At 41.4% G+C, this 27,616-nt stretch overlaps 1 protein-coding gene across 3 annotated transcripts in view; it reads right to left on the bottom strand.

Annotated features, from left to right (window-relative positions):
- nme9 (NME/NM23 family member 9) overlaps positions 1 to 27,616 on the bottom strand; it is a 69,967-nt gene that overhangs the window by 25,079 nt on the left and 17,272 nt on the right. For 2 of the 3 annotated variants that reach the window (XM_059967081.1, XM_059967082.1), the window contains 10 exons: positions 27,084 to 27,155; positions 16,453 to 16,569; positions 13,130 to 13,205; positions 11,137 to 11,219; positions 10,160 to 10,252; positions 9,305 to 9,459; positions 7,123 to 7,322; positions 6,650 to 6,794; positions 5,124 to 5,231; positions 2,253 to 2,404 (listed from right to left, as the gene is read on the bottom strand). In XM_059967081.1, coding sequence (XP_059823064.1) covers positions 2,253 to 2,404; positions 5,124 to 5,231; positions 6,650 to 6,794; positions 7,123 to 7,322; positions 9,305 to 9,459; positions 10,160 to 10,252; positions 11,137 to 11,219; positions 13,130 to 13,205; positions 16,453 to 16,569; positions 27,084 to 27,155 — 1,201 coding nt within the window. Of the gene's footprint in view, positions 1 to 2,252; positions 2,405 to 5,123; positions 5,232 to 6,649; positions 6,795 to 7,122; positions 7,323 to 9,304; positions 9,460 to 10,159; positions 10,253 to 11,136; positions 11,220 to 13,129; positions 13,206 to 14,112; positions 14,218 to 16,452; positions 16,570 to 27,083; positions 27,156 to 27,616 lie in introns of those variants that run through there. The other variant, XM_059967083.1, reaches the window with a different exon arrangement.

Here is a 27,616-nt window from a genome sequence, read left to right as displayed (position 1 = left end):
TTGAAAGAGACTATTCCCGGTGCTTAACAAAAGTATATTTCAGTTAAAAGCAAGGATAGTAAGGGTGGGAAGACCCAGGCTTGGATAACTAAGGAAATAAAAGAAGGTATCAAACTAAAAGCTCATCTGTACAAAGTTGCCAAGAGCAATGAGAAACTGGAAGATTAGGAAAACTTTAAAAATCAATGAAGAACCACTAAGCAACCAATAATGAAAGGGAAGATAGATTATGAAAAACGGATAGTAAACATTTTTATAATAATATAAAGTGGTGGCTGAAGTGAACATAGGTCCCTTGGAGGACGAGAAGGGGGAATTGATATTGGGTAATGAGGAAATGGCTGAGGCTTTGAATGACTATATTGTGTTGGTCTTCACAGTGGAGGATCCATCTAACATGCCAAAGAGAGATGATATGGATGCGATGGGAGGTGAGGACCTTGATACAATAGCTATCACAAAAGAGCAAACTTGTGGGCCTAAAGATAGACAAGTCTCCTGGTCCTGATGGAATGCATCCCAGGGTACTGAAAGAAGTGGTAGAGGTTAGAGTTGAGGCATTGATGATAATTTACCAAAATTCTCTGGATTCTGGGCAGGTCCAGGCAGATTGGAAGGAGGCAAATGTCACACCACTGTTCAAAACAGGATGTAGGCAAAAGGCAGGTAACTATAGGCCAATTAGTTTAACATCGGTAGTTGGGAAAATGTTTGATGCTATCATTAAAGAAGAAATAGTGAGGCATCTGGAAAGAAATGGATCCATCAGGCAGACACAGCGTGGATTCAGCAAAAGCAAGTCCTGTTTGACAAACTTACTGGAGTCCTTTGAGGATATAACAAGCAAAGTGGATAGAAGGGAACAGATGGACGTGATTTACTTGGATTTCCAGAAGGCATTTGATAAGGTGCCACATAAAAGACTTATCCATAAGATATGGATGCATAAAGTTGGGGTTATGTATTAGCGTGCATAGAGAAGTGGTTAACCAATAGAAAGCAGAGAGTTGGGATACATAGGTGTATCTTTGATTGGCAATCAGGGGTGAACGGTGTGCCGCAGGGATTGGTGCTGGGTCTGCAACCGTTCACAATGTACATCAATGACCTGGAAGAGGGGGCCGAGTATAGTGTATTTAAGTTTGCTGATGACACTAAATTGAGTGGAAAAGCAAACTGTGCAGAGGATAGAGAGAGTCTGGAGAAAGATATAGATAGGTTAAGTAAGTGGACAAGGGTCTGGCAGATGGAGTAAAATGTTGGTAAATGTGAGGTCATCCACTTTGTAAGGAAAAAATGGAAGATCAGATTATTATTTAAACAGTAAAAGACTGCAGCCTGCTGCTGTGCAGAAGGACTTGGGAACGCTTGTCGATGAATCACAAAAGGTTGGTTTGCGGGTGCAGCAGGCTATCAAGAAGGCAAGTGGAATGTTGGCCTTGATTGCAAGAAGGACTGAATTTAAGAGCAGGGAGCTCATGCTGCAACTGGAATTCAGAAGAATGAGAGGAGATCATATAGAAACACATAAAATTATGAAAGTGGTAGATAAGGTTGAAGCAGGGAAGTTGTTTCCACTAGTAGGCGAGAATAGAACTAGGGGATATAACCTCAAGATTCGGGGGAGTAAATTTAGGACAGATGAGGATGAGCTGCTTTTCCCAAAGAATGGAGAATCTATAGAATGCTCTGCCCAATGAAGCATGGAGGCAACCTCAGCAAATATATTTAAAACAAGGCTGGATAGATTTTTGCATAGTAGGGGAATTAAGGGTTATGGGGAAAAGGCAGAGAGATGGAGAGGAGTCCATAGTTAGATCAGTCATGGTCTTATTGAATGGCAGGGCAGGCTCAATGGGCCAGATAGACTACTCTCACTCCTATTTCTTAAGTTCTTAAGAATGCTTTATTGCTATTCATGTTCCCTCCTGGTAAATGGTGCCAACTTTGATAAGATACCTCAGGTTAAGCTCCCTCAGATATTACCAAACATCCCAATGTTCGTAAAAGTATAGCTGTACATGAAAAACTGTTAATGTTAGTGAATGGAACTATCTTTGCTACTTCTCATCTTCAGAAGTCTCCAAATGCACCTCTGCCCTTAACAGCATACTTAACACTCCTCTGAGTAGTTTTCATATATTTATTGAGCATTTATTTAAAACATTTTAAAAATGCATGGCTTTTGATTAATTATGCTGTACTGAATGGCTGGACATTGTTTCTGTTTGTTTACTGATGTCTCTACACACCTTTGTGATTCTCCATTGCGTCAGGTTTGATGACGGCCAGCGTATGTTCCATTTGGAAGAAGAACTTCAGCTCCCATTCTGCCTCCTCTGGAGTGCTGCTGCCGTGCAGCTGATTTATTGGAATAGATTCCACTGCAAACTGTGCCCTCAGACTGCCGGGAGGAAAGCAATACATGTATTAAATATGATAGATTACAGCAAGGAATGTAATAAATAGCTCATTTGTAGGTTTGAGGCTCCAGCTGGCACACCTGGTCCTGTCTGCAAAGGCACTAGCCTTTCAAATCCCCTGAATGTATCAGTGACGCCTAATTCAAACTGTTATTACCATAGTCGAGTGTATACTCATTGCCATCAGGAGCACACAGAGGTGGTTCTAGCACAATCAGGTAGTGAATCCTGTTTATGTTCACACTAATACATTCCCCCACATTACACCACAGACCTACGACATTGCTGTACTTTCCTTATTTTAATTCACTGCCTTCACCAGCGAAACATAATGTAAGGCTTTATTAAAATAATGGATAGCAACAACTTTTCAGATGATGCTTTGCCTTTGTCACAAATAAAGCACTTATTTGATCTGAAATGTTCTTTGAAAGAGCTTTTCCGATCTTTTCAGACCAAATATATTTTCCGCCAGTTTTGTATGCTTTTCTCTTCTCTCCAGAGAGTAGTCATGAGCTAAGGTAGTTCCATGGGTCTGCAGAGTCCTCCTGTACCACATCAAGTGTCCTTTATTCCTGCATTAGGCTAGTTAATTGCTGTTGGCAGGACACTTGATAATTATTGTCTGGAATTAAAATGTTGGTCATTCCTCATCCAGCATTCCCATAATGCACGTTAGAGCAAGGGCCACCAACCGCCCATTCGGTCAGTGAGTTCCCCCAGTAGCGCAGTCCCAGGATTGTATGTCCAGGGGAGCAGGAAGCAAGAGGATCATTGATCCCCTTCATACGCGAGTCAGCGAGCCCAGAGTTTAATGCATAGAATTTGCGGTTCTTTCATCAGCAAGTCCAGAGCATGAGGCCTGCAATTCAGGGTCCCATCATCAATTAGTCCTAGGGTCAGTACCGAAGCTTGAGGCCTGAAGATCGATTGGAAGTCCAGAAGTCGAAGCCCTGGTCTATGAGTCTGAAGTGCACTGGGGAATTGGAGGCCTGCTGTCTGCAAGTCTGCAAATCCTGTGTGATGCTCAAACACATCTCTCCCATTTCCCACACATCTGCTCTCACTCCAACCGCCCGCCACCCCACCCGGGATAGGGTTCCCCTTGTCCTCACCTACCACCCTACCAGCCTCCGGGTCCAACATATAATTCTCCGTAACTTCTGCCCTTCTGCCACCTCCAATGGGATCCCACTACCAAGCACATCTTTCCTTCCGCCCCTCTTTCTGCTTTCCACAGGGATTGCTCTCTACACGACTCCCTTGTCCATTCCTTCCCCGCCATCCCTTCTCAACGATCTCCCTCCTGGCACTTATCCTTGTAAGCAGAACAAGTGCTACACCTGCCCTTACACTTCCTCCCTCACCACCATTCAGGGCCCCAAACAATCCTTCCAGGTGAGGTGACACTTCACCTGTGAGTCAACTGGTGTGGTATACTGCGTCCGGTGCTCCCGGTGTGGCCTTTTATATATTGGTGAGACCCGACGCAGACTGGGAGACCATTTCGCTGAACACCTACGCTCAGTCCGCCAGAGAAAGCAGGATCTCCCACTGGCCACACATTTTAATTCCACGTCCCATTCCCATTCTGATATGTCTATCCATGGCCTCCTGTCTAGATGAAACCACACTCAGGTTGGAGGAACAACACTGATATTCCATCTGGGTAGCCTCCAACCTGATGGTATGAACAGTGATTTCTCTAACTTCTGTTAATGTCCCTCCTCCCCTTCTTAACCTATCCCTCATTTATTTATTTATTTCCCCCTTTTTTCTCTCTCTCTGCCCCTCACACAATCACTCCTGGCCTGTTCTCCATCTCCCTCTGGTGCTCCCCTCCCACTTTCTTTCTTCCTAGGCCTCCTGTCCCATGATCCTTTCCCTTCTCCAGCTCTATATCCCTTTTGCCAATCATCTTTCCAGCTCTTAGCTTCACCCCTCCCCCTCCTGACTTCTCCTATCATTTTGGATTTCCCCCTCCCCCCACTACTTTCAAATCTCTTAGTATCTTTCCTTTCAGTTAGTCCTGACAACGGGTCTCGGCCCGAAACGTCAACAGTGCTCCTTCCTATAGATGCTACCTGGCCTGCTGCGTTCCACAGCGTTTTGAGTGTGTTGCTTGAATTTCCAGCATCTGCAGATTTCCTCGTGTTTGTGTTTTTAAATCCTGTGTGTGAACGGATTGATGGAGGAGAGAAAAGGGGCTTGTTTTGATGATGTTGCTCTGTTGCTTGTTATGTTCTGTGTTGTTCTGCCGAGCATTGTGGGCATGCTTTGCTGGCACTGAAATGTGTGGCAGCACTTCCATTAGGACTGTCTCCAGCACACTCTTTGGTTGTGTTGGTTGCTAATGCAAACAACACATTTCACTGCATGTTTTCATGTACACATAATAAATGAATGAATCAGAACCTGAATCAATCAGTTGTCTGATCGCCTTTAGAATCAACCCTAGTCTTCTAGTACAAAACTCAGTTTCAGTACCTCTGTTGCCATTGCTCTGACAGAAATCAGCTAACTTAGGGCTGTCTGGGGTTAAACATTTTTCTTGTCAGATTGGAAGCTACTGAGTCAGCCATTAAACAAAGTCTGTTCATTCTTGACAAGAAGCTAAAGGACCACGTTTTTACTTTTCATCAAATCAATTCACTCCCAGTCTCTGCAAAGAAAATCGTGTGGTCATTTGAAAGGACATACCTTTCAGGGGCTTCTTCTTTCGCTTGGTGCACATCTTTAGGCCCCAGCTGATTCCTCCAACGTGCAACAGCATCTTTGCTGGCAAGAGCCAAAGCTAGTACAGGGCCACTGCAATACAGTACAGGCTAATGTTATCACTGATATAAAAGTTTAGTAGGTAAAATACAAGCAGAATATAGATCACTGATGATTCAAAGGAACTTTTGTTTGGCTAAGATGATAAAGTCCTCCATGGAGGGCCAGTTGTTTTGTAATATTTTTCATCCTAATTTTCATGGAAACCATTCCTTCAAGGAATAATATCAAGCAGGTGTTGATATTGATGGATGTGTTCTTCTACCACCCCAGAGACCTGAAACATCTGTACTCGAGGGGTACTGCCTGAGCTTGCAAGGCACCTTCAGTAATATTCATTTGTTATTTTGGGGTGGAAAGGCCAATGCTCCTTGACTCAGGTGAATTTAATCAAAGAGATTTTTTTTCTAAAGGCAGCCATTTTGCCTCCAAGTGAAGTCACTGATCATCTTACCAAAGGCTTGGGCCCTTTCGGAATGCCTAAGCAATGTTTAAGAACTCTGAGATGAGATTACGTAAGATCCATCATGAACCTCTATACACTCTTCTGCCATGTAATTTTGGGTTACTCAGATTGCAAAGTATTCCTTGTACCAAAGGATTATAGGGAAGCATTCCAACAAACTTGAAGACAACTGTATTTGATTATTCCATGACTCTTATATTTCAATCTGGTAAACTAGTTTCAATATTTTAAGCAATTCGATGAATCCTGACTAATTTGTAAACCCCCTTTCAATTTAATGGACATTATAACATGGATAGAATCAAAATCAAGACAATATGTTTTAGTATTTATTATTATGGAAACATTCATTGATAGATACAGTACAGCAACTGTACTTATAAAGAAATAAAATACTGTTGTTGCTGGAAATGATTAAAACAGAATATACAGGAAATACTCAGCAAGTCAGGCAGTGTTTACAGAGTTAAAACACTTAGTATCTTTTCAAATCAGCAAAATTAAAGGTAAATAGTTTGAATATTTAAAGGAAGAAATGGGACGGAATGAAGGCAGGAGGAAGGGAAAGAGCTGACAATAGGCTGATAGTCCATTATAACAAAAGCTTGGTGGAAAATGGTTTTCTAAATTTACCAAGGGTATTTGAAAGGAATGCTATTACTCCTTTGAGTGTGGTCTCCCCATATTTAGGAGTTGGTGTGATTGTTTTGACGAACAAAATTCAATTTTTCATTATGAGTTTACAGTCTCTCATTCTCTATCACTGTCACCTCAACCTCTCTGCTTTATGTTGCTCCAACATAAGGAACAAAAGCCTATCAGAAAGTGAGGACAGAATAATGAATTTAATAATCCAAGATTATCAATTTAAGCATTTTTATTTCAAATTATTTGCCTTACCACACATATAAAGCATGCATATGGTACTATTCAAGGCATTCTGTAATACTTAAACGCTAAATTTAACAATTATGTACGGTGGTACCTGGTCATGTTCTGAAGCAGTGCTGGGAAATATTCTGCTTCCGTGTGCTCTCTGTAAAATTCATAAACTTGTTTTTCTGTAAGGAAGATCTCCTTCTGCATGGCTACTGTTAAGCCAGCCTCACTAATCTTCTGCAGGATGGATTCTACACAGCAGGAGTAAGGAATTAGCACATGTGGAATGACATAAATTGTGATGCTCATACTTTCAGAAGCCTTAAATGATTTAAAATTAAAGTCTCTAGTGGTAAAACTGAGGATGATATTAAAGCTCAAAAGTTATGTTGTGAAAACCAGAAATTTTTGACCAAAATGAGCAGGAACGTGTAACTACACTCCACAAGAAGTCTTTAGTATTTCAGTTCTTTCTGTGCTTTGGTCCCTCCTTTATCAGATTTAACATTGTGTAAATCTGTGTGGATAGGGGCCATATTCGGAGGAACTGCGGTGCAAAGCTACACAAATTATTCTCACCTTTTTTATCCTTTAAGATATCTGGCCTGATCAGAGCCAAGGTCTTCTCCACACGCTGTCCAGCCTCAGCGTCATGATGGGCCTCAGAGCCGGCCCCAAAGTTAGGGAAGAAAAACGCAAGTTCCCTGGCAGCCTGTTCCTCATCATCACATCCATGAACTGCATTGAAGAGCTTCTCAGTACCGTACAGAGCTCGGAGACTTTGGGGGAAAAATATCCATTAGGAATTAAAAAACAGTAAGCACGCCAGGTAAGCTCTCTGCTTTTGCTGTTACTACTCAAAGCAAATAATTTGGCATATATAAGGTGTGACTTACATATTATTGTCTTTTTATTGAATATCTTTAATTATATCTAAGAGTGTTTTCTTCTCTCCCCTATTGAATACCTTTCAGGATTGAGGAATTCTGAATGGGAAACTAGGTAATCTGATCTTAATTGACGTTGAGAGTTCACAGCTAAGATCTTAAGTATTTATTGCCAATAATCATGAAATGCAGATAATTCCCAACAAGTAAATCACCCTCACCTTGCTTTCAACACTGTTAGCAATGATGAATCTCTCACCATTACCATCCTGGGAGCCACATTCAGCAGAAGCCTAATTGGACAAGCCACATAAATAGTGTGGCTACAACTGAAGGCCACATGTTAGATATTCCATGGTGAGTAAATTACCACCAGGCTTCACAACATCATTCCAACGTCCACAAGACCCAGGCCACTCATACAGATACAGCAAGACAAATGGAGTGTTGGTCTTAATTGCAAAATGATGGAATACAAGAGCAGAGACATCTTGCCTCAACTACATAGAGCCCTATGAGATTCCACTGGCAATATTATGTGCAGGTCTGGTTTCTCTACCTGCGTCAGGATATCCTTGTGGCAAGGGGGTTACAGACAAGGTTTGCCTGATGAGTCCCTGAGACGGTAAAGAGAGATAAAGTCAGCCCTCTAGAGATCGAAAGAATGGGTTGTAACCTCATTCAAACATATAAAATGTTCATGGGACTTGACAGTATAGATTCAGTTTTGATTCCTCCTCTGCCTGGTGTGTCTAAATCAGGGTCACAGTCTTAAAATAAGGAAGCATCCTCAGGGCAGAGATGAGAAATTTCAGCACCAAGACCAATTCTCTAATCCCAGAAGGGTGTAGACGTTCAGGCTGAGTATACTTAAGACAAAAACTGATTGATTTTTTGACTTAAGTTAATCAAGGTAAAAGTGATTCCAATAAAAATGTGGATTCGGAGTGAAATATCAGTAATGATGTTGAATGGCAGATGTGGCACAGGGTAGGAATGGCTTGTTCCTGAATCTATTTCATGTGTATGATCTACTTAATAGACATCCACTTCCAATGACTCTGAAGAAGTCCACAGCATCCAGAGCCAAGCTCACCAACTGACTAATCCTATGCTGTACAACTCTACCCACCAAGCTAAACGTCCACTCCTACCCTACTGGTATTCTGTGCTGCAATGTACCCCATCCACAAGTTGCCCCACAGCAACCAACTTAGCTTTCTTCAACACCACCTCCCAAGCCTGCCACCACGAAGAACAGCAAATCCATGGGAACATCACCCTTTATCTTGACTTGAATAAGAATCAATGATCCTTCATCATTGCTAGGTCATTGCTTCCCCTGCTAATGATACAGTGTCTTCTCCTATCAGATTCCTTCTTCTTCAAACCTTTATACCTTTTCGACTTATCACCTTCCAGCTTCTTACTTCATCCCCCCCCCAACCACCCTTCTTCCCCTTCACTTGGTCTCACCTATCACCTGCCAGCTTATATTCCTTCTCCCGCCCTCCCCCCCCCCCCCACTTATTCTGGCTTCTTCCATCTTCCTTTCCACTCCTGATGAAGGGTCTCAGCCTGAAATGTCAACTATTTATACCCCACCACAGATATTGCCTGACCTGTTTTTTCCTCCAGTATTTTGTGTGTGATACAGTAACCTTTACTATTTAGATTGCAGCAGTTCAAGAAGATGGGTCACCACCATCCTTTCAAAAGTATTTACAGATGGGTAATAAATGCTGGACTTCTCTATGTCTTAACATCCTAGTGCTGAGACAGCTGGCTTAATTTCTTCAAATTCTTAATGCTACCCAGATCAAACCACAGCAGTCAGTAGGACAAAGTTTGGGAGTTCCTTTGTTTTCCAGTACCTTTCAGGTTTCTCCTGTTTTGCAATTTCGACATCAGTTGGGCCAATGAACTCTTTCCACAGAGGAATGACTTCATCCGTTCCTTCAGGTTTGGATATGATCAGAGCACGGCAGGGACCACTTGACATGAAGCGAATTAGCTCGTCAAAATGAGACTTTAATGTCAAGAACAAACAATGTTTGAAAATCAGTATACATTTTCAGAATTAATCTTTTATGGTACAATATTTTCCTCCTTTTTTCTTCCTTCAGGTTTCCTTTGGCTGTTTGGCATTGGGTTGATAACTAATAACCAGGTTTCCTTTGCTGCTGTTGAGTCTCATCACTGTCACTCATTTTCTGTTTTAAGTCATAAGAACCACACTTAGAGATACGTATGTAGACAACTTCCCTTCAGGGAAAAAGGCATCCTCTTTTTCATGGCCACTCACCTGCTAGCAGAGTAGCAAGGCATTCCATCACATAGCATTAGGGTTAAGAGATTATATCTTACTCCAGTTTTCTGAATTCATTGGGAAAGTAGGCATATGTATAAAATGACCTGACAGAGTAGATACCGAGCTGATAACTCCCTTTGGTGGAGCATCTAAAAGCAGGAATTATAGTCTCAGAATTGGCTTTCAGGAGCAAGATGAGAAATTTCCACAGCAAGGCAATAGTGATTCATTGCAATTTCTACCTGAGGACTATGGAGATTTGGAGTTTCAGTTGCTGAGTATATTCAAGACAACTGATGGATTTTTAGGGGTTCCAGGGATCAAGGTATATGGGGTTGCAGCAGAGTTACAGGTTTTTGATATCCATCTTTTATTCCAATTTAGCAAGACCCAGATACCTGGTGCTTTTCACACCCACCTCCTCTGACTGATGTTGGTAGAGGCCTCGTGCCTCATCTTCTGTTAATGTCCGCTCCTCTTGGCAGATAATTTCAAAGCCTGCTTCCTGAACCTAAGCAGACCAAGAGATATTGGAAGGAGCTCAGTGTTTTCAATTCTGAAAATTACAGAAACATTGGTGTATCGTGTAATCAACTATTCCTAACCATAACAATGTTGCAACATTACTCCTGGGTCCAAAAATATTACTAGTATTCAAGGAAGCATAGGTCATAGATTTATCGGGTAATATGACAAGGAATTCCTCATTTCATTTTTAAAGCAACATCCCTTTGTTTGAGCCTGTGCCTCTCCTCCTTTTGGAAACATCCTCTTCACACCCACTGTATCCAGGCCTTTCAGTATCTGTTAGGTTTCAATGTGATCCCTTCTCATCCTATTGAACACCATTGAGTTTTCCATTCTAGTTTAAAAACTGAAATCTTCATTTCTAAAACTGAAAACATTTTCTGTCCACAAAACAAAAATAACATTGCAAGGACTCAAGTAAGTTAGGCAGCATCTGTGGAGGAGCAAACAGAGGGTCTTGAGGATCAAGAATTTACATCTGAATAAAAAACAAACTGCTGGAGGAGCTCAGTGGATCCGACAGCAGCTGTAGAAGTAAAGAAGTCAACATTGTAGGTCAAGACCCTGTGTAAGATCCCTCCTAAAATCTGAATAATTTGAAACATTAATTTTATTTCTTCCTCCATGGAAGCTGACTACTTGTCGAGTGCTTCCAGCAGTTTTTAAATCTTCAACTTTAAGTGTATTTTGTTTCTGTTGTATTCTTTACACTTTACATCAATGCATCATTACTAGTTCAGGGATTTCAAGATTTAAACATCGGGGTGGAATTAAAATACAAAGCTGAGTTGCAAATCTGAAGATTGACTGACACTAAATATCCTCAAATAATTTTTAACATTAATGGTTTGAAATTCTGCTTCTCACCTTCATTATTATTTCATCTGCTTTCCCATGAGCCACGGCATCAGGTTTAATGATCGCAAATGTGAATGCCTTGTTGGTAGTAACTGCATTGAATGAACACAGAGTTTGTGATACACATAAGGAATTCACTTTTATTGAATAGTTCAGTGAAAAGATTTAGGAACACAGGTAAAGCAGTCAAATGATTGAGCTAGCCAGGATCCAAAGCCTTTAGGAATATATTTCAGTGTGTCTCTCACTGCTGCCCCCTAAGGGTTAATGTACTAACTACGCTGTGGAAACTTAAGACATGTTTACACTTTAGCTGGTTTTCTCCCCTTTATTCCCTTGCTATTTATAACAGTCAGCCTGACTCACGTGGCACCAGTCAGAATTAACACTCACAACATCCTGGTTCAAGTTGCAAAGAGCTGAGGCTGAAACTTCAGTCTGACACTGAGGAAGTACTGCACACATCTTTGTGATGGGACCTTAAGCCAGGATCTCATCTACCCTTTCAAGTGATTATAAGCATTCCCATAGCACTATTTCAGAAAGAATTTCTGGTGTCCTGGCCAGCACATCACTAATCAGCATCACCAACGGCAACCTATCTGGTCATTGCCTTATTCCTAATTGTGGATGCTTGCTGTGCATTGTATTTTCTACATCATGAGAGTACCTGTTTAAGATGCACTTGACTAGCTGAAAAGGGTTTTTAGATATCATCAGGACATAAATGATGAAACTTAAAGCCAAGTCCTTCTTTCATTTAAAAGTGCCTAACCTTTAAGATTATACAGGTCACCAGAGCCAATCTGATGCTTCATCCTGTGGGGATCCTGCCAGCATTTCCAAGCTGATGTAAAAATATTAACCTATTACCATCTTTATCTCGTTTATACATGGGAATGTTCGCATCAGTGATTACATAAAAGGAAACTGATAGGGTCATTACATTGAATGGAAAAAAACTACAAAAAGTAGTGGATACAGCCCAGTCCATCACAGGTAAAACCCTCCCCACCATTGAGCACATTTACAAGGACAGCTGTCACAATAAAACAGTATCTATTATCAAGGACCCCCACCATCTAGGCCATGTTCTTCTCTGACTACTGTCATCAGAAAGGAGGTACAGGAGCCTGAAGTTCCATGACAGAAGGTTCAGGAAGTTATTACTCCTCAAGCATCAGGCTCTTGAACCAGAGGGGCTAACTTTACTCACCCCAACACTAAATCTGATTCTACAACCTACGAACTGCCTTCTAAGGACTCTGCAACTTGTGTTTTCAATATCTGTTGCTTATTTATTACTTTTTTCTTTTCTTTTTGTATTTACACAGTTTGTTGTCTTTTGCACATTAGTTGCTTGCCTCTGTCATGTGCATTTTTTCATCGATTCTATTGTTTCTTCCTACTTACTGTGAATGCCTGTAAGAAAATAAATCACAGGGTTGTATATGCTGACATATATTTACTTTGATAATACATTTACATTGAATGTTGAACATTTGACCTTTCTCTAGTTCTGCAGAATTACCTATACATTGCCTTAACTAAGATCAGGTGATACTGTACACATCAACAATTGAATATGTAACTTCCTGATCTGCATGTGACAGTACTGCAACATCAAGTGCATTTATCTCCAGAGACATTAAGAGTTTTTTCCTAGTTGGTCTTGCTAATATTGTTACTAGGTATAAATGTCCATAAGTGTAACTAAGTCATTGTGGTGTTACACTGCTCCAGAAGGCAGTCGATAGTAGAAATACAAGAAGACAGGAGAAATCAATGAGTAACTGATTTTTGGCTGACTGTGGTTGGGAGCATCTGCAACATGAAGATCTCTTCCCATTTGATGTTTCCCCCAACATTCCCTTGTCATTCTAAGTAACTGAGCTGATGCTCCCTCCTTCACTCTATCAACGGGCAGCAGTGGGTTCTTTTTACATTCATTGCTTCAATGGTCCAAATGGCCTAATTCTGCTCCTATATCTTATGGTCTTACCCAGTTCTTTCTCTTCATCAACTGGCAGCACTGCCACTTCCTCATTGTCTTCTTTTACTAAACCTCCATCTTTGACCTAAATCCAAAAGTAAATCATGGCTCTGGTTGGTTGCCTTGTTGAGACACTTGAACAATTTTTATGACAGGATTAGACAAAGAAAATATTTCACTGAGGTGCATAAATTTGCGAATAAAGATAAATTGAATACCAAGTATATATATTCCATAACGAAGAGTTTTTTCTTAACCAGAGAACATATGTTAGTAGTAGATGGCTTGACAATAACTGCAGGCGAATGATTCAAATGTTCAGATTCCGATCCTGATAGAGTTGCAGACTTTTTTTTATCATTTGTACATTGAAACATACAGTGAAATGTGTTGTTTGTTTTCTTAAGACTCCATGCGCTTCTCCCTAACCAATACAATTCTAATAAAATCTATCATTTAAGGATTTAAGGGTGTTGGTAGATCAGTTTGAAAAAAACATGCAAGGACTAGATACCCATATAAAAAAGAGAGGTGATTAAAAATAAAACATTCCATTTCTTAGTGTCACAGAAAAGAACAGTACAGAAATAGGCCCTTCAGGCCCATCTACTCTGTACCAAACCATTTAAACTGCCTATTCCCATCAACCTCCACAGGACCATAGGCCTCCATACCCTAACCATTCATGTACCTATCCGAACTTCTCTTAAACGTTGAAATCGAGCTTGCATGCACCACTTGCACTGGCAACTCGTTCCACACTCTCACAACTCTCTGAATGAAGAGGTTTCACCTCATGTTCCCCTTAAACTTTTCACCCTTAACTCATGACCTCTAGTTGTAGACCCATCCAACCTCAGTGGATAAAACCTGCTTGCATTTATCCCATCTATGCCTCACATAATTTTGTATACTTCTATCAAACCTCCCCTCAATGTTCTATGTTCCAAGGGATAAATTCCAAACCTGCTCAATCTTTCCATATAGCTCACCCAAATTTGCCTCAAGGCAGCAAACATCTCCTCCTCTGTGATCTATATAGGGTCCATGAAGTTCATGCAGCTTTGCTTCTGTTATATGAACGCTGTGTCCATCTCCTGAGTAAATACAGATGCAAAAAATTCATTTCAGATCTCCCCCATCTCTGTAGGCTCCACCCATGGATTATCATTCTCATCTTCTAGAGGACCAATTATAGCTGTTACAATCCTTTCTCTTAACACATCTGAGCATCCCTCAGGATTCTCTTTCACTTTGTCTACTAAGGTAACTTCATGTCTTCTATTAGCCCTCCACATTTCTTTCTTAAGTGTTCTTTTGTATTTCTTATCCTCCATAATCACTACATTTGTTCCTACCTGTCTACACCTGCTATGTACCTCAATATTTCTTGTAAACCAAGGTTCCTGAAACCTGTTATCTTTACCTTTTATTCTGACAGGCGCATATAAGTTTTGTATTCTCGAAATTTCACTTTCTAAGGCCTCCCATTTATCAAGTGCACCTTTGTCGGAAAACAGCCTGTCCCAATCCACATTTGCCAGGTCCTTTCTGATACCATCAAAATTGGCCTTTCTCCAATTTAGAGTTGCAACTCGCCAACCTGACCTATCTTTTGGCATATTTACTTTGAAACTAAAGACATTATGATCACTGGATACAAAGTGTTCCCCTACACAAAGTCCATTATCCTGCTCTGCCTCATTCCCTAATAGCAGATCAAGTATCTCCCACTATCTCATTGGGACTTCTCTATACTGATTAAGGAAAATTCCTGAACACATTTGAGAAACCCTATCTCATCTAGTCCTTTTACAGTATGGGAGTCCCAGTCAATATGTGGAAAGTTAAAATCACCTACTATAACAACCCTATGTTTTGGCAACAGTCTGCGACCTCTCTACAAATTTGTTCCTCTAAATCCTGTGGACTGTTGGGTGTTTTATTATATAGCCCCATCAACATGGGGCTATACCTTTCTTATTTCTTAGTTTCACCCCTAAAGCCCCATTAGTTGAGTTCTCCAATCTGTCCTGACTGAGCACTGCCATAACATTTTCCCTGACTAGTAATGCCACCCTCCCTATTTTAATCCTTCCTGCTCTGTCATGTCTAAAACAATGGAACCCCGGAATATTGTGCTGCCCCTCCTGGAACCAAGTCACACTAATAAATACAACATCAGAATTCCATGTGTTGATCCATGCCCTGAGCTCATCTGCCTTTCCTACAATGCTCTTGCATTGAAGTATATGCAGCACAGAAGCTTCTGATTCCTGACTTTTTCTGAGGTCTTAGCAACATCTGTCTCCCCTAACTGTTTTGGAACTCAGGTTCCTATGCCCCTGCAACTGTAGTTTAAACACCCCGTGCAGCACGAGGAAACCTTCCTGCTAGGCTATTAGTCTCCTTCCAGTTCAGGTGCAAACTATCTCACCTTCTTTGGAAGAGAGCCCAATGATCCAAAAATCATTGCTCCCTCCTACACCAATTCCTTACCACATGTTAAACTGTATAATATTCCTATTTCTGGCCTCACTAGCATGTGGCATGGGTAGCAATCCTGAGATCAGAGCCCTGGAGGTCCTGTCCTTTAACTTAGCACCTAACTCCCTGAATTCACTTTGCAAAACCTTGCCACACTCCTACCCATGTCATTGGTCCATACATGGATCAGGACCTCTGGCTGTTCATCCTCCCACTTAAGGCAGTTGAGATGTCCTGGACCCTGGCAGCAGGGAGGCAACATAGGATTCCAGGAATCTCAATCTCATCCAGAGAACCTCCTTTCTGTTCCCTACCTAACGAATCCCCTATCACCACAGCTCGCCTCTCCTCCCCCCTTTCCTTCTGAGTCATAGAGCCAGACTCAACCACTGTGACTTTCCTCTGCTACGTGATTTCCCCCAACAGTATCCAAAGTGGTCTACCTATTGTTGAGGAGGATGGCCACAAGGATACTCTGCTAGGGCTGCTTAACCCCTTTCCCCTTCCTGACTGTCACCTGGTTTCCTGTGTCCTGCACCTTAGGTATAACTAACTACCTACATGTCCTAACTATCACTCTCAGCCTCCCAAATTATCCAGAGTTCATCCAGATCCAGCTCCAACTCCTTAACATGGAGTGTAAGAAGCTGCAAATGGATGCATTTCCCACAAGTGTAGTCATCGGGGACCCTGGAGGTCTCCCTGCCTTCTCACATGCTGCAAGAGAAGCATTCCATTATCCTGTCTAGTACCTTTACTGTACTAAGTCACCAAATATAAAGGAGGAAAAACAATTAAAGACAGTAGTTTGGAATCGGTACTTTTTTTGTCATTACTGTTCTCACCACTTTCCGGTCAGCTCCCTCTTCAAGCACCTTCTTTTCTGCAACTAATTGTTCGAGAATGGTTCTCTGGAGCAACGGAGCATTCGCTCCCCTCACAATGGCAACCAGCTGACCTCCCTGAAACACAGAAAATGCAAGAGTGGCAAGTTTAAAATGTAAGGGTAAGCTTCACAACAACCTTCTATGTGAACTCAGTGCCTCAACAGCTAATGGCCAGATGAAATTGTTAGCAGATGTTTCAGTAGCCAAATGAGAAAATCTGCTGGTTGCTCTACAGTGTAGGTGAAGGTAAATCAGCCAAGTCAGTATTTGTTGACTTATATATTCCACCGGAGCCTCCTCTTACCCTATCTCATCTATTCCAATGAGTAAAATCCTTCATTTGAACCTTGCACAGGAAAATGTTCATGCCTTTCCATTAGATTTCATGCCATTCATCTGGTATTATAATTATATTGTTCTTTAAGAGTATTTAAATACATATACAAGCACTTGAATTTACCAAGTGCTGGTAAATAGGATTAGTCTATGGACATGGTGGACCAAAGGATCTTTTTCCATGCTGTAGGACTTTTTTAAGGCATTATGAAGTAAATGTGTTAACCATTTCTCCATTCTGCATCCAGATCCCTGATTTACCCAGCAACTGACGGTCATTACCATTTGTCTCAAATGTGAATTCTGGAGCCAGGGAGGATAAACATCCTTCTTCTTGCTCCTTGTCTTCCTTTGCCATGAAGACCAGAATGAACCCCGTGTCATGGAGACTAGAATGAAGCCTTCGCCATAGAGACCAAAATGAACCAATCATCGTTACAATCAGAATCAGAACCTTACTTGGTTTCCCCTCATGACATTAACACTGAAAAGTAATTCCTGCCCATTGAGTAACATTGTTGCCCTCCTGAAATAACCCAGATGGGCCTGAGTAAGTAATTAGCAATGCAAGCCAGAAATCGATGGTTCGTGGTTCTGCCAAGGTGCTGATGGAAACTCAGAAGCATTTCTCAATGTTGAGTTCAGGTGTAGATTATCTTTAATGTAATTAAGTGAGCCAAAGGTTCAATGGCCTATTTATCAGTATTTACCATGAAAGAGGTCATGGATGTCAGGGAATTCACAGAAGAGAAAAGTAATGTCCTAAAATGATCAATATTACAAAAGAAGAGCTGCTGGTAGTCATGAGATGGGTAAATCCCCGGGCTCTTACCCAGTGTATCACTGTAGATTGTGGGAAGGAAGGGAAGAAATTCCTGGGGGATCTGTAAGGTAATTTTGTATCTTCCTTAGGAATGATTGAGGTACTGATATCTGGAGGGTGGTTAGTATTATGCAAGGACTAGCCAATGAACTACAGGCTGTTGAGCCTAGCATTTGTTTATGGGTAAGTTACTAGAGGGATTATAAGAGAACAGGATCAATCACATTTGGAAAGACAAATTCTAAAAAGAAATAGTCAACATAGCTACTCACGTGTGGGCAATTATGTCTCACAAACTTAATTGGCTTTTTGAAGAGGGACTATGAGGACAGAGAGGACATTGTCTCTAATGGACATTAGCAAGGCTTTTGCCAAGATCTGGCATGGTAGGCTGTTTCAGAAGGAGAGATCACATGGCATCCAGTATGAGCAAGCAAACTGGATTTTAAAAAATGGTGGAAGGAGTCAGAGTGTGATAGTGGAGAGCTGATATTCAGATTAGAGTCCATTACCTGTAGTGTGATGTAATGTTCCTTATGTGCTGGACCCAGTACAGATCCACTGAAATGAAAACACTGAGGAATTTAAAGTTGCTGAACCTCAGCACTTCTGATCCTTCAATGAGGACTGGCTCAAGGACCTCTGGTTTCCTCCTCCTGAAGTCAATAATCAGCTTCTTGGTCTTGCTGACATTGAGTGAGAGGTGGTTGTTGTGGCACCACTCAGCCAGAGTTTCAATCTCCCTTCAATATGGTGATCTGTCACCCCCTTTGATTGGGGAAGTTAAACTACGTCAGTACATATACAGTGAATAACAGAATCATGGGAGTGTTGTAAACAAGAGACACTTAAGGATACAAGTGCATAGTTCTCCCAATGTGTTGACAAGTGGAGATTATAAGAACATAAGAAAGAGAAGTGGGGTTTGGTAATTAGCCATTCATTGTCATGGCTATTTTGGCTATGGACTCAGCTCCACTTGCCTACCTTCAACCCTAACCCTTACTCCCCCGCTATTCAAAAATTGATTGTGTTTTAAACACATTTCGTGATGTAGCCTCCACTGTTTCCCTGTCGGAGAATTCCACAGATTCACTGCTCTCTGGGAAACGCAGTTCCTCCTCATCTCCATCCCAAATCTATTCCCTCTAATCTTGAGGCTATGGCCCTTAGTTCTAGTCTCAATTACCAGTGGAAACAGCTTTCCCACTTCTATTTTACCTTTCTCTTTCATAGTTTTATTTGTTTATATAAGATCCTCTCTCATTCTTCTATAGTCTCAGACAACTTAATCTTTTCTCATAGCCCAACCCCCTTATAGCCCAACAACTCCCCCATCTCCAGAATCAACCTGGTGAACATCCTCTGCAACACCTCCAAAACTAATATCTCTTTTCTTTAGTAAGGAGACAGAACTGCAGCCAGCACTCAGGTGCAGCCTTGTCATTTCCCTGTACAGTTCTAGCATGTGGCATGTTTGCTTTCATTGGATGGGACATTAAGTACAAGAATTGAGAGATCATGTTACAGCTGTACAAGACATTAGGGAGACCACTCCTGGAATATAAACTACAGTACTGGTCACCATTTCATTCAAAGGCTGTGATTAAGTTAGAGGGAATGCAGAAGAGATTCACAAGGACATTGCTGGGACTGGAAGGCTTGAGATTGAATATGTTGGACTTGCTTTCCTTGGAGCAAAAGAAGTTGAGAGGTGAACTTGAAAAGATTTATAAAATGATGAGGGGTTAAAATAAAGTAACAGATGAAATAGATTGTCAATGTATTTTCCCTACAGTAAGGAAGCCTTTAAATAGAAGGTTTGTTCAGGGCATGACTGCACAAGCACATAGGCGTCAGCCAGTGAGAACAGTGAGAAGAGTTTATAGAGCAGGCATCAGAAGGCTTTGGTGACAATGGGTTGAGGTGAGGTAGGTTATCTGTGTAGAATACGGACAGGAAGAATGTGTGCGAGGCCGGTGTTCTGTACTGGGTATCAGAAGTGGGCAGTTCTGGAGACTCTCAGTCTCCCTGCCGGCCACATCTGCACCACGTTTGTCAAGCTGCAGCTCCTTAGGGACTGTGTTAGGGAGCTGGAGATGCAGCTCGATGACTTCATCTGGTCAGGGAGAGTGAGGGGGTGATAAAGAGGAGCTATAGGCAAGTAGTAACACTGGGGCCTCAGGAGACAGATAAATGGGTAACAGTTAGGAGAGGGAAGGGCAGGAGGAGTCAGAAGTTAGAGAGCACCCCTGTCACTGTATCCCTTGACACTAAGTACTCCTGTTTGAGTACAGTTGGGGGGGACAGCCTACCTGGGGGAAGCAACAGCGGTCATGCCTCTGGCACAGAGTCTGGCCCTGTGGCTCAGATAAGTAGGAAAAGGAAGAGTGTGGTAGCAGTGATAGGGGACTCTATAGTTTAGGGGTCAGACAGGCGATTCTGGGGATGCGAGAAAGAAGCATGGATGGTAGTTTGCCTCCCAAATGCTAGGGCCTGGGATGTTTCTGATCGCGTCCATGATATCCTGAAGTGGGAAGGAGAGCAGCTAGAGATCATGGTACATATTAGTACTAACGAGATAGGCAGGAAAAGGGAGGAGGTCCTGAAAGCAGACTATAGGGAGTTAGGAAGGAAGTTGAGAAGCAGGACCTCAAAGATAATAATCTCGGGATTACTACCTGAGCCACGTGATAGTGAGTATAGGAATAGAGTGAGGTGAAGGAGTATAGGAATAGAGTGAGGTGAAGGAGTATAGGAATAGAGTGAGGTGAAGGAGTATAGGAATAGAGTGAGGTGAAGGAGTATAGGAATAGAGTGAGGTGAAGGAGTATAGGAATAGAGTGAGGTGAAGGAGTATAGGAATAGAGTGAGGTGAAGGAGTATAGGAATAGAGTGAGGTGAAGGAGTATAGGAATAGAGTGAGGTGAAGGAGTATAGGAATAGAGTGAGGTGAAGGAGTATAGGAATAGAGTGAGGTGAAGGATAAATGCATGGCTGATGGATTGAAGCAGGGGGCAGGTATTTGGATTTCTGGATCTTTTGGGGCTGGAGTGACCAGTACAAAAAGGATGGGTTGCACTTGAATCCCAGGGGTACCAATATCCTGGCAGGAAGGTTTGCTAAAGCTATTGGGGAGAGTTTAGGCGAGGGTGGAAACCAAACAGAAGAGATGGAGGAAGAGGAAGTTGGCTCACAAATAGAGAAAGATTGGAGAGAGTGTGAGAGGGAGGACGATCAGATGATAGAGAAGGGATATGCTCAGGCTGATGGTTGTCTATTTTAATGCAAGGAGCATTATGAACAAAGCGGATGAGCTTAGAGCATGGATCAGTACTTGGCGCTATGATATTGTGGCCATTACAGAGACTTGGATGGCTCAGGGACAGGAATGGTTACTTTGAGTGCCAGGCTTTAGATTTTCAGAAAGGTTAGGGAGAGAAGCAAAAGAGGTGGGGGCGTGATATGGTTGATCTGAAATAGTGTCACGGCTGCAGAAAAGAAGGAAGACATGGAGGAGTTGTCTACAGAGTCTCTGTGGGTGGAAGTTAGGAACAGGAAGGGATCAATATCTCTGTGCTTTCTATAGACCACCTAATAGGTGTAATAATAACAGGGTTGTCTTGGTGAGAGATTTTAATTTCCCAAATATCGATTGGAATCGCCCTAGTGCCAGGGGTTTAGATGGGGTGGAGTTTGTTAGGTGTGTTCAAGAAGGTTTCTTGACACAATACATAGACAAGCCTACAAGAGGAGAGGCTGTACTTGATCTGTTATTGGGAAATGAACCTGGTCAGGTGTCAGGTCTCTCAGTGGGAGAGCACTTTGGAGATAGTGATCACAATTCTATCTCCTTTATCATAGCATTGGAGAGGAACAGGAACAGACAAGTTAAGAAAGCGATTACTTGGAGTAAGGGGAAATATGAGGCTATCAGTCAGGAACTTGGAGGCATAAATTGGAATCAGATGTTCTCAGGGAAACGTACAGAAGAAATGTGGCAAATGTTCAGGGGATATTTGCATTGAGTTCTGCAGAGGTACGTACCAATGAGACAGGGAAAAGATGGTTGGGTACAGGAACCATGGTGTACAAAGACTGTTGTAAATTTAGTCAAGCAGAATAGTCAAGCTTACGAAAGGTTCAACAATCTAAGTAATGATAGAGGTCTAGGAGATTATAAGGCTAGCAGGACAGAGCTTAGGAAAGAAATTAGGAGAGCCAGAAGAGGCCATGAGAAGGCTTTTGCAGACAGGATTAAGGAAAACCCCAAGGCATTCTATAAGTATGTGAAGAGCAAGAGGATGAGATGTGAGAGAATAGGATCAATCAAGTGTGACAGTGGAAAAGCATGTAAGGAACTGGAGGAGATGGCAGAGGTACTTAATGAATACTTTGCTTCAGTATTCACTACAAAAAAGGATCTTGCTGATTGTAGGGATGACTGATAGCAGACTGAAAAGCTTGAACATGAAGATATTAAGAAAGAGTATGTGCTGGAGCTTTTGGAAAGCATCAAGTTGGATAAGTCACCGGGACCTGATGAGATGTACTTCAGGCTACTGTGAAAGGTGAGGGAGGAAATTGCTGAGCCTCTGGCGATGATCTTTGCATCATTAATGGAAATGGGAGAGGTTCTGGGAGAATTGGACGGTTGTGGATTTTGTTCCATTATTCAAGTAAGGGATTAGAGATAGACCAGGAAATTATAGACCAGTGAGTCCTATTTCAGTGGTTGGTAAGTTGAAGGAGGAGATCCTGAGAGGCAAGATTTATGAACATTTGGAGAGGCATAATATGATTAAGAATTGTCAGCATGGCTTTGTCAAAGGAAGGTTGTGCCTTACGAAGCTAAGTGAATTTTTTGCGGATGTGACTAAATACATTGATGAAGGTAGAGCAGTAGATGTAGTGTATATGGATTTTAGCAAGGCACTTGATAAGGATTATTGAGAAAGCAAGGAGGCATGGGATCCAAGGGGACATTGCTTTGTGGATCCAGAACTGGCTTGCCCACAGAAGGCAAAGAGTGGTTGCAGAAAGGTCATATTCTGCATGGAGGTCGGTCACCAGTGGAGTGCCTCAGGGATCTGTTCTGGAACCCTTACTCTTTGTGATTTTTATAAATGATCTGGATGAAGTAGTGGAGGGATGGGTTAGTAAACTTGCTGATGACACAAAAATTGAAGGTGTTGTGGATAGTGTGTAGGGCTGTTACAGGTTGATAGGATGCAAAACTGGGTTGAGAAGTGGCAGATGAAGTTCAACCTAGATACATGTTAGGTGGTTCATTTTTGTTGGTTAAATATGATGATAGAATATAGTATTACTCCTGACAGTGTGGAGGATCAGAGGGATCTGCACAGGTTGACTCTGTGGATAAGAAAGCATACGGTGCATCGGCCTTCATCAATTGTGGGATTGAGTTTAGGAGCCGATAGGTAATGTTGCAGCTATATAGGACCCTGGTCAGACCCCGCTTAGAGTACTATGCTCAATTCTGGTTGCCTCACTAAAGGAAGGATGTGGAAACCATAGAAAGGGTGCTAAGGAGGTTTACAAAGATATTGCCTGGATTGGGGAGCATGCCTTATGAGAATAGGTTGAGTGAACTCGGCCTTTTCTCCTTGGAGCAACGGAGGATGAGAGGTGACCTGATAGAGGTGTATAAGATGATGAGAGGCATTGATCGTGTGGATAGTCAGAGGCTTTTTCCCAGGGCTGAAATGGCTAGCATTAGAGGGCATAGTTTTAAAGTGCTTGGAAGTAGGTACAGAAGAGATGTTGGGGGTAAGTTTTTTTTACGCAGAGAGTGGTGAGTGCGTGGAATGGGCTGCCAGCGATGGTGGTGAAGGTGGATACGATAGGGTCTTTTAAGAGACTCCTGGACAGGTACATAGAGCTCAGAAAAACAGAGGGCTATGGGTAACCCTAGGTAATTTCTAAGGTAAGGACATGTTCGGCACAGCTTTGTGGGCCAAAGGGCCAGTATTGTGCTGTAGGCTTTCTACATTTCTATGGCATAGGTTTAAGGTCATAAACATGAGAAATTCTGCAGATGTTGGAAATAGCGTTAAGGTGAGAGATATCAATTTATAAGGTCCTGAGGGGCAGGTTTACCACACAGACTAGTGGTTACATGGAGCAAGCGGCTGGGAAGTGGCAGATGTGGATGCAATTATGATTAAAAACATTTGGACAGGTTCATGGACAAGAAAGGTTTAGATAATGGACTAAATGCAGGCAAATGAAACTAGCTCAGGAAGGCTCGTCGATCAGCATGGATGAATTGGGCAGAAGGTCCTGTTTCCATTCCCAATAACTTTATAACTCTTTTTTGATAACATCCCTTCATCCTGCTGCATATTTGATCTTTTGGCTCTACTGACTCTGATATTGGCCTCGAGGAATTGAACTCAGAGTTTGAGTGGAAATCAAGATTTGAAGCAATGAGTTCCGAAAACCTTCCTTTGACTGCCAATTGGAATATTTAATATTTTACAATGTTATTTCGGACAGTTTCCATCCCCCTTCAAAGGTTTTGTAACCACATAGAAAAGAGGAGGCTAACTTATAAAGGGGAATTTTGTTAAGAGCTGTCCGTAAGAGTAAATAATATTTTATTTTTCACAAATATTATTACTGGCCTTCATAATACTGAGTTCATTTTATTAACTGACCAAGGGGCATGCTTTCATGTTTTAAGGTGTAAATGGTTTGCACAGAGTTGGTAAAGGTACACAACTGTTGATGCAACCAAGGCGGATGATGGTGAGCATTTCAGGTATCTCCTGTAGAGGGAGAAAATCTCTCCTGGTTTCACTTACAAAAATGCAATAAAAAAAAGTTTAAAAAAAAATTAAAAAAAATTAAAAAAAAAAAGAATCTATCCTGTGAACCGACATGTAATGCTTACATATGACAAACTTCACAGATACAAGGTGGGCAGTGTGAAACTGTCACCTCATTAAAAGAAAAATAATTTTGAGGGCCATTTTTGAACCATTTTTGACCAGTGTATTTCAATTGAAAAACCCTGAAGACACATTGGAGAGCTCAACCAATAAATTGGGTTGAGGGCTGTGAATCCAGGAAAATTTATGAAGAGTTAAGTGAAAGGAGAGTAAATTACCATGGAATGAGGTCAGCAAAATTCATTTGGTGATTCCAAGATATCCTAAGCTGCTCCTTGAAGGTCCAGTTGCTCAACATATGTTCAGTGGTCATTTAACGATTCAATCAAGATCATAGAAAAGCTGGGCAATGAGTTTCTTAATCTAATTGTTCTTATCCCTCTGTCATACACCATCTGGAAATAGCAACCATGGTCATGAGGGGGAATCTTATTGAAACTTATCCAATATTGAAAGACATAGATATAGTGGACATTGGGAAAGATGTAGGGGAGTCTTGGAACAGAGGACTCAGCCACAGAATACCAGGATGTCCCTCTAGAACAGAGATAAGGAAGGATTTCTTTAACAAAATGGTGGTGAATCTGTGGAATTCATTGTCAAAGATGGCTATGGAAGCCAAATCATTGGGTACATTTAAAGCAGTGGTTGTACTTCTTGGATCTGCACTTCGTCATTTGCCTAAACTAATTGTTAATCCTCTTATTAGACATACTTTGAGAATATGGGCTCAGTTCAGAAAATATAATGGCTTTCACAGTTTCTCTCTTTCAAGTCCTACTTTACATAACCATCTTTTTCAACCTTCAATGCAAGACTTAACATTTCATGACTGGTACAGAAAGGGCATTAAGGCGCTTTGAAGATCTTTTCATTGCTAATTGTTTTTCAAATTTTGAACAACTGTCTGCAAAGTTTAACCTACCTAATCTTCATTTCTTTAGATATCTTCAAATTAGACATTTTTTTAACCCTTTAATACCAAACTTTCCTGAGATGTCTGAGAAAAACTTTTTGGACTTGTTTCTCTGTATCAACCCATTGGGAAAAGGTATACTATCTACTATTTGTGATAATTTAGTGATTTGGAGGCATGCTCCCTTTGATAAAAGCAGAGCTGCCTGGGAGTGTGATTTAAATATTTCCCTGTCCAATGAGGTTTGGGATTCAATTCTTAAATTAGTTAACTCAACCTCTTAATGTGCTCGCCACTGCCTTTTGCAGTTCAAGGTTGTACATAGGGCTCATATGTCTAAAACTAATTTATCGCGGTTCTATCCTGATATTAGTCCCTTTTGTGATAAGTGTAAAGGGAGCGAGGCTTCTCTTATCCATATGTATTGGGCCTGTCCTAGTTTAGAGAAATTTTGGAGAGATGTTTTTTAAATTTTATCCCATATTCTTAATTGCCATTTAGAACCTAACCCTTTGATTGCTCTTTTTGGCACCTTGGGTGAAGTTGACATGCATTTGAGTCTGACTGAACATCGAACATTATCTTTTGCATCTCTTTTGGCTAGACGGTTAGTTCTTCTTAGGTGCCCCACCCACTCATGCTCAATGGCTTAGTGATATTATGTCATGTTTAGACCTTGAAAAGATTCATTATTCACTTCTTAACTCAGACACAAACTTTCATAAGGTGTGGGGACCTTTTCTTGAATATTTTCACAATTCCACTATAGATTAAAGATTTATCCTTTTTTTGTACTATAATCCCTTACTTGCAGCTTTGTTTTCTGGTTAATTTTTACAGTTTTTTTTAATGTGAAATACATTATAGTTTAGGTAGTAGGCATTATACTTTTTTATATTTACAGCTCTGTGGTGACGAAAGCTCTGATTAACTTTTCTTTACATTGTAATGGTTGGCTTGAAGTTTTGTGGTGGGAGAGTGGGAGAATACTAGCTTTATATGATTTCATTTTGGGTGCTTTTTCTGTATTGTTATGAATTGTATATTAGACACGTTTGTTTTGCACCGTGTAAATCTCCATTTTGTTGGTGGTTTTTTTTCTGTTCTAGTGTAGAAACTCATAAAAAAAATTTAAAAATTGTTTAAAAAGCGGTGGTTGGCAGTTAAGTTCTAATTAGCAGAGCAAACTTGATGGACTAATTCTGCCCCTATGTCTTATGGTCTTTATCTGAGCCACTGTGGGTAGAAATTTTCTCTGTCATCTCTTTTTGGAGTTGACAGGAACCTGACAAGAAACCATAAGCAAGTTCTCAGGTCTTAGAGCATATGACAGTATTAGAGATTGTCTTCGTGACAGAGGCACCCTCTCCATTCCTCATTCATATCTTTCCACCAGAGCGGTCAATGTGCCTTCTGATAATCATGGACTGCACTCACAATTAAGAGAGGCTCCCTGGGAAAAGCACAAGAAGCAGCCAACACGTCAGTCAGCATTCTGTGGAGTTCAGATGTGGGAAGAGTACTGCAGGAGAAGGAGCATTACACAAACCCAAAAACATGTGACATTTCCACTTGATGAATCTATTTCAAATGATCTCACCCCATAGAAAAGGAAAGTGGGTTCACATTTCCCTCTGTACTTTTGTAGGGAGTCAACGTTGTCCACTTCGGCCTGGAAAATAAATGTGCAATAACATCAGTGGGTTAACTGCATTCTGGGAGAGTTTTATTTCCCAGCATGACTGCCTATTTTATGGGAATGTTACTAATTCCACATGGGAATGGAGTGAATTTGCCTCTGGACAGGTTAAGAGCTCCCCTAAATTTTAGCCATTTGTGGGATACTTGCACACTGGAAGGCCAGCATTTCTGGCATTTCTCCAAAGGCATTTGAGCTGAGTATCTTGGGAGACCATTTCAGAGGACATTTCAACCCAGCCGCATTGCTGTAAGTATAGAGTTTCAAGTAGGCCAGATCTCTAAAGCAGATGAGTGAAGCAAATACTGTAGCTTGAACAATGATCAGGTGGTCATCTTTGTTACTACCTTTGAAATCCAGATGCATTGTGGGTATTAGATTGTGATGCTTGAGCCAGTCTGTGTTATGATAGAAGATGAATGGCCTCTGGAGCT

This window comes from Hypanus sabinus, chromosome 4 (genome assembly GCF_030144855.1).
Source record: "Hypanus sabinus isolate sHypSab1 chromosome 4, sHypSab1.hap1, whole genome shotgun sequence".
NCBI classification, from domain to species: domain Eukaryota; kingdom Metazoa; phylum Chordata; class Chondrichthyes; order Myliobatiformes; family Dasyatidae; genus Hypanus; species Hypanus sabinus.
This window is presented reverse-complemented; position numbering and strand designations above follow the sequence as displayed.